Source organism: Callithrix jacchus, chromosome 9, assembly GCF_049354715.1.
Source record: "Callithrix jacchus isolate 240 chromosome 9, calJac240_pri, whole genome shotgun sequence".
Lineage (NCBI taxonomy): Eukaryota > Metazoa > Chordata > Mammalia > Primates > Cebidae > Callithrix > Callithrix jacchus.
The window spans coordinates 71,733,549-71,746,789 of record NC_133510.1 but is presented as its reverse complement, the minus strand read 5'-3'; the positions used below and the strand labels follow the sequence as shown (position 1 = coordinate 71,746,789).

The 13,241-nt window shown below is 39.9% G+C and overlaps 1 protein-coding gene across 4 annotated transcripts in view; it reads right to left on the bottom strand.

Annotated features, from left to right (window-relative positions):
- CPSF6 (cleavage and polyadenylation specific factor 6) overlaps positions 1–9,216 on the bottom strand; it is a 33,978-nt gene extending 24,762 nt beyond the window's left edge. For all 4 annotated transcript variants that reach the window (XM_009004183.4, XM_009004184.4, XM_009004185.4 and 1 more), the window contains exon 1: positions 9,088–9,216. In XM_009004183.4, coding sequence (XP_009002431.1) covers positions 9,088–9,147 — 60 coding nt within the window. In that variant the 5' untranslated portion in view covers positions 9,148–9,216. The remainder of the gene's footprint in view (positions 1–9,087) is intronic.
- Between the last annotated feature and the right edge of the window lie 4,025 nt (positions 9,217–13,241).

The window sequence follows — 13,241 nt, the reverse complement described above, 5'->3', positions numbered from 1 at the left end:
GTTAAATCAGAGAACAAAGCTATCCTTAACAAAGGGCAGAAAACTAAGACCACAAGTCACTGAATAATGCCATAATTTTATTTTGTTTGTACAGCAATACTAAAATAATCTTTATGAGTTTTTGTTAAACAAAGTAACATGCTCAAATTGCAATGACCACAGAAATTAGGAAAAAAGAGGGTAAGTTTTGTTATGAAGTTTCAGTGTAGCTGAAGCTTCAGGCGCCGTGGCTGCAGCAGTAGTTCCATGCACTTAAGATACTAAAAGGTTTCCCACAAGGGGTGTTGGGCACGTTAAACTCTCTTGCAATCCGGTTCTGTACATCAAGTAGAATTACTAATATTATTCAAAGGGAGTTGAGTTTCCATCCTCCTCAGCAGAAACTATAATCACAATATATGGTCTGAGGGAAAGTAAAAAAGAATGGAAGGGTTATTAACAGCAGGACTAAATGTATTTTTATATTTACACTTTCACTTACATAAATAGGTGAACAGATTCTTTGTGTTTTTATTAACTATAAACCTGTGAAAATGTTTACATAAGTAGACAAAAAATTTCAAGCATAATTGCAGCTACACTAACCTGGTACATCACAATCACTTACTATTTTTGTCCATCCATGAATTCCTATGTTGACACAAACCAATTTTCCACATTGATATGATTCTACCAATATTTAGGATCAGCCATTTTGTCTGGTAGTTGTCCTGCTTCCAAGTGGTTGTAGTATGATCCTAATTAAGACCACGGTCCTGGGGTTTGAGCTCCATGTGGACTAGTTAGCTTCACTCTGTTCCAAGGCCACAGCCTGTACTCTTAGCCCCAAGAGTATACATTTAAACTTTGTAAAAAATATATATATAATGAATCTGAATGCATTTGCTGCCATTACTAAAAATAAAACTCAAAGCACACTTTCTTGCAGTATCAGTAATCTTCCTTTTAATCAGCTTCACAGCACATTGATCCTCCACAGTAAAAAAAATACAGAATACACTGGACTTTACTCTTACTTCATAAAGTGAGAAACCATATATGATGTTTGCATGAAGAATTATGCAAAATGTGTATCACAGGTCATACATAGAGCTCTGCAAGCCTACTGAACAAACTAATAAAAAGGTTTCCACTTTGTCAAAGAAATATTTAACAGTATCAAATTATATTACATGAAAGGCCTTTTCAATTATTACCTTTAATTTTAATGATATTTAAAAACAAGACTATCAGCATCACCCCTCTCATTATCTTTCATACCAAATGCTGCCCATCTCATCTACTGTTCATAGCAGCTAGCTAGCTGCATTACATAAAGCTTGGAGGAAGCAACAGCTCTTAGGGTTTGCAAAAAGACTAAATTTTTTTCATTCCCTACCATTCTAAATCACTACAATCACTCAAGGTATTCTCTCAACATTTTACACAACAAGACTATGCTCTACATAATATAGAAATATCTGTTGCCAAGCCAGAGAAAATGGATGATAAAATGACTGAAATCCTATAAATTTCCTTAAATTAAGGATTCTCAACATTTCATTATTCCTGTCTCCCTCCCTTCAAGAAGTTACTTTTAGACATTTTTTTCCCTAATTACACTCCATACAATTTTAATATCACTGATATAAAATACATACTATATACCGCTACTGGGATGAACTTGTTAGTTGTCAAAATATTCATCATTCTCCCTGAAAGACCTGACTTTTTTTGGTGGTTCTAAAATTACAGTAATATCCTTTGAGGCTAGGCATGGTGGTTCATGTGTGTTAATCCCATCACTTTGGGAGGCCAAGGCAAGAGGATCCCTGGAGCCCAGGAGTCTAAGACCAGCATGGGCAAATTAGGGAGATCCCATCTCAATAACAACAACAAATATATATATATATATATATATATAAATTCGTACATTATATGATAGTATTAGTAAATGCACAGCAAAGGCCACTTGTTTCAAAGCCTATTTTAAATTATTTCCATTTAGAGAAATATATGAAGGTGGGAAGTTACATTTTGCATTTACAAACTATATCCTATACCAAGGATATATACCAAAGAAAAGAAATACTGGTATGCAAAATCCAGTAACAGATAACCTAATGAATATACTTTTAAAGAAAATGTATCATTTTCAGGTTTTACCTAATTATGTTCTGAGTAGATAGTAAAAGTGGCTAGTAATCCCTGTAAAAATCCCTTCCTTAACTAATGGTAAGGAAGCCAATTTGGTACTAAAAAATATGCAACATACACCATAATGGACAATTCACAGGCAACTAAATTAACTGCATTCATAAAAACAAAATGGAGAAAAGTTCTAGCTTCCCTGAACATTTCTATCCACGTTTCTGAATGAATTCTATCTAGTTCATTCTCAACCTGACAGCTTTATTTCAGATGGTTTTCTAGTAAATATAAGTCATAAATGTTTCTCTGATATTTTCCATAATTGGCTCAACAATTGACTACAATACATAATGACTGAATGTAAAAAAATGATTCATTACATAAAAATTGACTTATCAGGTGTCTAGGTCTGTAACTTTAGAGTGCATTTTTTTGTTCCAACTACCACCTCTATACACTTTCATTTTTTTTAAGTAATTAATTTTTTTGTGTGATAAAGTTTTGCTCTGTCACTCAGGCTGGAGGCAGCACTGGCCCAATCTTGGCTCACCGCAGCCTCCACCTCCAGGTTCAAGCAATTCTCTTGCCTCAGCCTCTGGAGTAGTTTCAATTACAGGTGTGTACTACCACACCTGGCTAAATTTTGTATTTTTAACAGAGACAGGGGTTTTACCACGTTGGCCAGGCTGGTCTCAAATTTCTGACCTCACTCCTGACCTCAAGTGATCCATCTGCTTCAGCCTCCCAAAATGCTGGAATTATAGGCATGAGCCACTACACCTGGCCTACACTTCCATTTTAAAGTTGGGTGGACAGATTACTAAATCTATGCTATCAGTGACCCAACTGCTTGACAGACCAGAAACTAAATTCCACATTAAGAGTTTTTGAATCCCAAACAAACAACAAAATACGCTACTTCAATGCATGAAGTGCATGTTTTCCCCAAGTTCACTGAACTTTGACTTTCCTCTCCAGATCAGCAAAACCCTACAGATAAACATAAAGTAATGGCAACTACAATAGAGGACCTGTCAGTGTGCTGTAAGTACAGTAGTCCTCTCTTATCTGAGGGAGATATGTTCCAAGACCCCCAGTGGACACCTAAAGCCATGGAAAGCAAGGAACCCTATATATACTACATTTTGCCTTATACATAATTATGATAAAGTTTAATTTATAAAGTAGGCACTGTAAAAGTTAATAATAAAAGAGAAAAGTTATAGTCATGCATGACATGACAATGTTTTGGTTCATATATATAATGGTGGTCAGATTATAATGGAACTGAAAAATTACTATTGTTTAGTGATCTTAGCCTGATGCATGACTCACATGTTTGGGCTGGTGTAAACAAACCCATTGTGCTGCCAGTCATATAAAAGAATGGCACATACAATTATATACAGTACATGATACCTGACAACAATAAGTAACTGTTACTGGTTTATGTATTTATTATATTACACTTTTTTGTTTTTACTCTTTTCTGCATTAATAGGGATGGGGTTTTGACATATTGGCCAAGCTAGTCTCAAATTCCTGGTCTCAAGCAATCTGCCTGCCTTGGCCTCCCAAAGCATGGGGATTACAGGCATGAGCCACCACACCAAGGCCAAATATACTACAGTTTTTATCACTATGTTAGAGTGTACTCTTCCTACTTTAAAATGTTGACTGTACAACAGCCTCAGGCAGGTCCTTCATGAGATATTACAGAAGAAGGCACTGTTATCCCAGGAGATGACAGCTCATGCATCTGACTGCCCCTGAAGACCTTGCTGTGGGAAAAGACGCAGAGATGGAAGACTGATACTGATAATCCTGACCCTGTGTAGGCCTAAGCTATTGTGTGTCTTAGTTTTTAACAAAAAAGCTTAAAAAAAAAAAAAAAAAAAAAAAAAAGGCCAGGTGTGGTCAGTCGCTCATGTCTGTGATTCCAGCCTCCTTTGGGAGGCTGAGGCAAGAGGATCACTTGAGGCCAAGAGTTTGATATCTGTGCAACACATTTTGTCTCTAATAAACTTAATTTTAAAAGTTTAAAAAAATAATAGCAAAGAGTTTAGGCCAGGTGTGGTGACTCACGCCCGTAATCCCAGCACTTTGAGAAGCTGAGGTGAAAGGGATCACTTGAGGTCAGGAGTTTGAGACCAGCCTGGCCAACAGAGTGAAACCCCATCTCTACCAAAAACACAGAAATTAAGCAGGCATGGTGGTGTGTGCCTGTAATCTCAGCTACTTAGGAGGCTGAGGTAGGAGAATTGCTTGAACTCAGGAAGCAGAGGTTGTGATGAGCCAAGATCACGCCACTGCACTTCAGCCTGGGTGACAGAGTGAGACTCCATCTCAAAACAAAACAAAACAAAAAACAAAGAAAAAAGTTCATAGAATAAGGATATAAAGAAAATATTTTATAGTTATATAATGTGTTTGTGTTTTAAACTGTTATTACTGAAGAGTCTAAGAAGTCTATAAAGTAAAAACAGGCCAGTCACAGTGGCTCACGCCTATAATCCCAACAGTTTGCTAAGGTCAAAGCAGGAACACAGCTTGAGCCTAGGAGTTCGAGACTAGCTGGGACCACACAACGAAACCTCATCCCTACAAAAAATAAAAAATTAGCCAGGCATGGTGGCACATGCCTATAGTCTCAGCTGCTCTGGAGGCTGAGGCAGGAGGATTGCTTGAGCCTGGGAGGTCAAGGCTGCAGCAAGCCATAAATGCACCACTGTACTCCAGCCTAGATGACAGCGAGAAAATGTTTCAAATAAATTAAGTGAAAACATTATAGCAAGCTAAGGTTAATGTATTATTGAAAAAAAAGTTTTAAATTTAGTATAGCCTGAGTGTACCGTACAGTGTTTATGACGTCTACAGTACTGTATAGTAATATCCCAGATCTTCACATTCACTCACCAGTCACTCACTCACTCTCTCCCAGAGCAACTTCCAGCCATGCAGGTTCCTTTCATGAAGGCCCTATACAAGTGTGCCACTTTTTATCTTATTTTTCTTATAAGATATAACGTTTAATATATGAGAGCAAGGAATACCCTGACTTTTTATCTTTTATACCAAGATTTTCACTTACCTTTTCTATGTTTAGATATATTAAATACACAAATACTTACCATTGTGTTACAAGTGCCTAAAGTATTCTGTACGGTAATATGCGGTACAAGTTTGTAGCCTAGGCGCAACAGGCCACATCATATAGCCTACATGTGTAGTAGGTTGCACCATCTAGGTTTGAAATGTAAAAGCACTCTATGATCACATGATTAAAGCACCTAAGCATGGACTTCTCAGAACATATCACATTGTGAAGTTGACACAGGACTGTATAACAATTTACTGTAATAAAAGTTACCTAAATATAGTATCTCTCAAAGTATCTTACTGTACGTAATATTTTCAGACCTCAGAACCACAGGTAACTGAAAACACACAAAGTGGAACTGTGGCTAAGCATGGACTACTGTGTCTAGGTATCTCTCAGCTCCCCTGCAGTGTACTCTAAGGGTGGAGACTATCTAATCTTTGTATCCCTCATTGTTGGCACATAACAGACACTCAAGAAATGTATTTTGAGTAATTCAATTATTATTATTATTATTATTATTATTATTTGAGACAGGGTCTCACTCTGTCACCCAGGCCGGAGTGTAGTGGCTCAATCTCAGCTCACTGCAACCTCTGCCTCCTGGGTTTAAATCATTCTTCTGCCTCAGTTTCTCCAGTAGCTGGGATTACAGGCAGGCACCACCATGGCGAGCCAATTTTTATACTTGATAGAGATGGGGTTTCACCATGTTAGCCAGGCTGGTCTGGAACTCCTGACGTCAAGTCTGTCCACCCTAGCCTCCCAAAGTGCTGGGATTACAGGTGTGAGCCACCACACCTGCCCTGAACAATTCAATTTCTAAATTATTTAGTTTTGGCCAGAATTTTTAAATCTACAATTACTAAATATTGGGCTAGTAATTACTGCACTTGAGTATAAATCCCAGTTCAAACTGAATTAATACACTATTAAGTGTGAGACAGAATCACTGTCTCCTCAACTTCAAGTAGTATGGAGGTTTGGAAAATGTTTAAATTCTCCTTCCAAATGTTCTCAACCTGGTGACATTCAAAGACCTCTAACTTAAAAACTAAAAAGAACCCATAGGAGTAGCCAGTGCCTTGTGCCTCCTCCCCCTTCATTCTCCATTCTTAATTCACCTAGTGAAGAAAGAAACTCTATTAGTTTCACTAACTCATTCTCAATCTATCCTCAAACAAATTAGTTTCTGCTAAAACTATTGAATGCCTCACACTTTTTTCTCTGTACTTCAATAAATGCAAATCACACTTTTTAAAATAATACTGTGCCTTACCAAAATACAGAAAAGCTTGACATAAGTATGACATTTAAAACAGAAGATTCAGCAGGATACAGAAAAAAAAACAGTAGAAAACTGAAATACAGACTATACCGAATTTCAAAGTATAAATCCAATTAGAACTGCAGTTCACACTGGAAAACAAAGATTTTTTAAAAAATGTTTACAACAGTTTTGAAGCCAAAATATGTCAAAACTGGCTAATACTTAGCATTTTACCCAACTACAATAAAACAAGAGTTCTAGTCTACGATAACTAGTAGAAATAAGGTCACCAGCTAATAAAGATTAAATCAGCTGTAAATAATTTTGTGGTTGCCTCTAAGATTTTGGAAAAATATTTTAATGATAGAAACATTTTTAAAAACAGGATAAGCTTTGAAAATAACCAACTATCCTTTTGTGACCCTTTTTTTGGGGGGGGGGGTACAAGAATTACCACAGTAAGCAGTGGTATGCAAAAGGATATACAAATCAATTACTGATTGACCAATGATATGCAAAATAACAAAAACAATGCCTCTATTTAACCTGGCCATTAATCTATTCAAACACATAAAAATTTTACTGGTAAAGTTATACAACTGTTTTAGATATAATGCGGCAAAGTTACACTTAAAAGGAGTCCCTCGCTGGGTCCACAAAACTAATCTCAGCACTTGCTATCACTCCATCCAGGTATCTGAATAAGGGAGATGTCCCTCTCTAATTAAGTCTCCAAAAGCCTAAAAATATTTCATTAAAAGGTACTGAAAAACCTTAGCTTCTAAAATTGTGTCTCAATTCTTTTATTGCGCATAGAAAGGTGAAGCAATGTATTCTCTGTAAGAAAAGCTAATAAAGGCAATCTTGAACACTTAATCATTGTTCCTTTACTTGCAGTTTCGGCCTTCTTTTAAACTCACCGTTACATTCATTTGATAAATAAAGGAAAAAAGTTTCCTAGAGGTCTTACAGGCGTGTAAGACCTCTTAAGCGTTAGAATCTGTGGTGCACTCGAGGAATTTGTCTGATTTGTAATTGACACAACTCAAGCTTTATATTGAAAACAGCACAATTTTTAAAACACAAAGATTTAAAAACCTTTGATTACAACGTATTATATCTATAAATAAATCCAATCTTCAACGGAGTAGCAAACATTTAAAGCCAACTGGTAGTTTTGTTTTCTAGTACTTAAACCAGAGGCACAGTCATTCCTGAAAAATAGAACAGCAAAGATCTCTGAGTTTGCTTTTAAAAAGCCTGAGCAACTAGTCACGAATATGATCGTTAATGGAGGAGAAATAAACACATTAGCCAAGAGAATTTTATTAAGCTTCTCATAAGGATCTGGGAAATACAATAATAATAATAATAATAATAATAAAGCTTTTAGAACACCGCAGTTACGCACAATTTGATTTTTTAAAATGTGTTACTACATAAAATGCAGTAAAGATAGGAACAGCAGGCTCAGACCTTAAACGTCACTACTCTAGCAACAAACGACATCTTTTGCAAGGATGCCCACTGTGAGACATCACAGGTCCGCATTACCTCTAAGCAACATCGTTCAGGAAAACCTTGCATTCTCACTTTGGCCCAGGGGCGAGGGCGGGATTTAACACTTTGTTTTTGAAAATAGGGTCTTATCTACAACTCTTAATTTTTAAACCACATCATAAAGATTTGGGGAGAACGTTCTTTCATTTCAATCACTATGAGATCTGTTTGGTGAGCTACCATCTTTTTGTTCCATCCAACCACCGCGTTTCCAATTCTTCCTTTTGGTCCCGGCCACACATCTTCACAGGTATTTTCATTATAAAGGCCAACAACGACTGGGCTTCAAAAGCACTGCAAGTCTTGGATTAACGAGGCAGGACCAGCGCGCCGACTTTTAAATAGATCTGTGCCTCCAAAAGTCAAAGGACTTGTTGCAAATGAGCTGCCTTCATAAAGTGGGAGGGGAGGAGGAGGAAGGCGCCACGCCGAAACCTGTCGTAAACCCGAGCAGAAGAGCCCCAGGGACTGGGCGCGCGGGATACAAAGGGCCGTGAATGCGGCCTTCCAAGAGGCGACCGTGCGCGGGCAGGGAGACAAAATGGAGCGATGGGAGGAATCGGAGCCCGAGCGGCAGCGGCAGGAAAGGGGCGGCGACGGGCGCGCGACCCACCGGGGCTTCCCCTCCGGCCAGCGGCGGGGGAGGGGGTGCGACGGCGGCCAGTTCTCCCCGCCGCTTACACGCGGCCCCACTGCCCGGGCCTAGCGCGGCGGGAAGCGCCAGCCGGGTGCCGCCAACAATGGGGAGCGAGGCAGCGGCGGCGAGGGAGGGGCCGAGGGCAGCTGCACGGCGGCCTGCGTCCGCGCTCGGGGCCCCGCGGCGGGTCACCGCACCCGCGGCCCGCGAAACGACGCGGTAGAACGAGGGGCGAGGCGGGCGCCACGCCGGGGGTCGGCGGTGCGGCCCAGAAGCGGCAAGGGCGCACAGTCTGCAGTCGCGTCGGCTCGCCGCCCGCAGCGGGCCCCGGGTCAGCGTCCGGCCGCATTGCCGCCCGCTTCGGCGGTGGGGACCCGAGCTCTCACGTACCTGGTTGAACTCTTCACCCACATCCGCGTAAATGTCTATGTGGTCCACGCCGTCCGCCATCTTCCCTCAGCCTCGGCCGCCGCCACCTCCTGCAGGTCCGCCCGCCGCGGCAGCAGCAGCGGATCTAGCGGCGGGGGCGGGGCGCTGCGTCACTTCCGAGGCCCGAGGAATGGAGGCGGGGGCGACAGGGACCGACCGGGGGAGGGGACTCTGCAGCCCAGCCACTCTGATGGCCGAGGAAAAGCTGCGCCTCTGAGGGCAGAAGCCGTTTCTTTTGTGTCTGGGTGAAGCTCGGGAGTGGGGGACCATTTCTTTGTCCTACTCGCGCATCCAGCTTACCAGTGGGTCCACCTGTTTCCACCCATCGTCTTTTCACGTTGCCTCTGGCATACTCAGACGTTTTGTTAATATTTTCATTTCTCCGTTTTTCTTATGTTTCTTATATCCAGGACTTCTAAAGGTGGAAGTCATATGTCCATGGTTTAAATAGAAAGTGAAACCCCTGGACATTCTATGAGCGCCTTAAGACCAAAAACAATGTCTTGATTCTGCATCCTCAGAGACCAGCAGTTTTATGTGCATCGTAAACGCTAGATACCCGTCAGTGGTTATATTTGTCTGCTGTTTATGTTGCCATTTCCATCTCTAATCATCATGGGCTTCTTTCCTCTCCCCTTCTTCTCGCATTCATTGCCCTTCATTTTTTCCTCAGATCTGCAGAAGGTTGTCTCTGGCATAGTTCAGATGCTTCTAACATTAATGCAGTCATCTTAGTGCCCACCCAAGAGAGTGGAGGTATCTTGAGGCCAGGGGCTTCTCTCTCAGAATCATAGAATGTCCCAATGGGAAGGGGACTGGGAAGGTGTCCTTAGGTCCAAACATCTCATTTTACGGAAGAGAAGACTGAGGCCTAATAGAACATAAGTGATTTAACCAGGTCACATGGTCAATAAAGGTTGGAACATTCAGCCACAATACTTTATTCAAAGATTTCTCTCCAGCTTGAAGCCTTCCATATATTATTTATTTTTAAGTCATTAAAAAAATATATATACCATATTAGAGCATGTCTCCTGAGAAACAGACTGGCCAGAAATCATTCATAGAATGATAAGCCAAACAGCATCTGTAAGGTTGAGCATCTCTAATTTGATGAAATGCTCCAAAATCTGAAACTTTTTGAGCACTGACATGATACCACAAGTGGAAAATTCCACACCTGATCTTATGTGCCAGGTCATAGTCAAAATGCAGTCAAAACTTTGTTTCATGCACAAAACAACTAAAAATGTATGAAATAATCATCAGGCTATGTATATACGGTATATGTGAAACAGAAATGAATTTCATTTAGACTTCGGTCTCATCTCCAAGATATCTTTATGTTTATACAAATGTCTCAAAATCCCCCAAAATCCGAAATCCAAACAGTTCTACTCCCAAGCATTTTGGATATAAAAAAGACTCAATCTGCTCCTGGTATGGTGGAAAAAGCTTGTTTGCCATCATGGAGACCAGTCTAGTGATCTGGGTACCCATTTCTAATCAGAAATTTTATCAGCTAGATGACCTCAGTCAGGTTTTTAACTCTTATCTTCAATCTCAGAATCTTTAAAATACAGGCAATAATATCTATCTCACTAAGTTGAAGGCTGGTGATAATTTAAATGAGTTAATATGTAAAGTGCCCTGTCCTGTTCTAAGAATCAGTATTTAGATACTAATTCACTTTCTTTCATGGGGCATTATTGAAGAAGAGAGACAATGAAGTTTGAAGGTGAGAGCATTTTCTAGATTGGTGGTGTAGTAGGCAGAATAATGGCCCACCATAGATGTTCATATTCTTATCCTTGAAATCTGTGAATATGTTATCTCTGTAGACATGATTAAGTTAAGGATCTTGAGGTAGGGATAGGGAGACCTTGATTGCACCGCAGGCTCGAAGTAATGGCAAGGGCGTTTAGAAGTGAAAGAGGGAGGCAATAGAATCAGAGAAGATGCAAGGATAGAAGCAGTTTATCTTCTTTCAGCACAATTGAAAACCATTCCAGCCAGCACAGTAGCTCACGCCTGAAATCTCAGAACTTTGGGAGGCCGAGGAGGGAGAATTGCTTGAGCCCAGGAATTTGAGACTAGCCTGGGCAACATAGGGACACCTTGTCCCTATAAAAACATCAAAAAATTAGCCAGATATAATGGTATGCACCAGATACTCAGGAGGCTGAAGTGGGAGGATCACTTGAGCCTGGGAGGTTGAGGCTACAGCGAGCCATAATTGTACCACTGCACTCCAGCCTATGTGACAGAGTGAGACCCTGTCTCAAAAAAAAAAAATATTTCAAGACTCTGACTTTTATTGTTTGTAAAAAGTCAGCTGTCAATGTGACTATTGCCTCTTTGAAGTTAATTGGCCCTTTTTTTCTGGTTGCTAAGATTTTTCTCTTAGACTTTAGTTTTGTGTTCTATTACCATATGTGCTTGGAAGTGTATTTCTTGTTATTTATGATGCTCGGGATTCACTGAACCTCTTGAATATATAGATTGATGTGTTTTATGAGTTTTGGAAAATTCTCAACCATTACCTCCTCAAATATTGTTTCTGCCCCTACTCTATTCTCTCCTTCTGTGACTTCAATTAAATGTATGTGGTCAGGCGCAGTGGCTCATGCCTGTAATTCCAGCACTTTGGGAGGCTGAGGTGGGTGGATTGCCTGAGGTCAAGAGTTCAAGACCAGCCTGACCAACATGACAAAACTCTATCTCTACTAAAAATACAAAATTAGCCGGGCGTCGTGGCACATGCTTGTAATCCCAGCTACTCAGGAGGCTGAGGCAGGAGAATCGCTTGAACCCAGAAGGTGGAGGTTGCATCTGTAAGGTTGAGCATCTCTAATCCAAAAATTTGAAGTGCTCCAAATCTGAAACTTTTTGAACACAGACATAATGTCACAAGTGGAAAATTCCACAACTGATCTTATGTGCCAGGTCGCAGTCAAAATGCAGCCAAAACTTTGTTTCATGCACAAGATAACTAAAAATATTGTATGACATAATCTTCAGGCTATGTCTATTAGGTATATGTGAAACATAAATGAATTCCATGGAGACTTAGGTCCCATCTCCAAGACAAATGCAAATCTATAAATATTTTACACTTGCTATCATTCCAATTTACTCCAAATAAGTTAATGCCATAATCTCTGTAGGAACATGAGCTGAGATCATACCATTGTACTCCAGCCTGGGCAATAAGAGTGAAACTCCATCTCTCTCTCTCTCTCTCTCTCTCTCTCTCTCTCTCTCTCTCTCTCTATATATATATATATATATATATATATATATATATATACACGTTCAAGCGATTCTCCTGCCTCAGCCTCCTGAGTAGCTGGGATTACAAGCATGTGCCACGACGCCCAGCTAATTTTGTATTTTTAGTAGAGATAGAGTTTTGTCATGTTGGTCAGGCTGGTCTTGAACTCTTGACCTCAGGCAATCTACCCACCTCAGCCTCCCAAAGTGCTGGGATTACAGGCGTATATATATATATGTATATATATACACATACACACACACACACACATGTGTGTATATGTTAGATGTTTTTATTCCATCCACTATTTCTCTTACCCTCTTTTTAAAAGTTTTGCTTTTTGTTTTTGGTCTCTCCATGCTTCATAGTAGGTGGCCTTTTTCTGGTATATTTTCTAGATAATAATTCTCCCTCCTATAGTATTAAGCTCATCTATTGAGATATTAATTTTGTGTTTTTTAGTAATTTTAGATTCTAGAATTTCTATTTGATTCTTTAAAAAATCTCTTAGGTTTCTTTTTATGGCATCTAATTATTTGCCAAAATTGTCAGTCTTGGCTTTTATCTCTTTGAATATAGTAGGCATCACTGGTTTACTATAGACCCTAGAGATCTGGGGTCTCTGATAATTTCCATATCTGGGATGCTACTAAGACTGTTATGTGTTATAGTCTGGCTGTGGACCACTTTCAGCAATCAAAAAAATGTAAACTCAAATATTTAAGAAGAGTAGGGAAGAGGTTGCAAAGCAGGTAATGTTCTAAGGATCTCTGTATGTCTGCTTTTTCTCCGTACAGAATAACTTTCCTTTGCCATGCGCATGGCAATGCAACAATGCAAC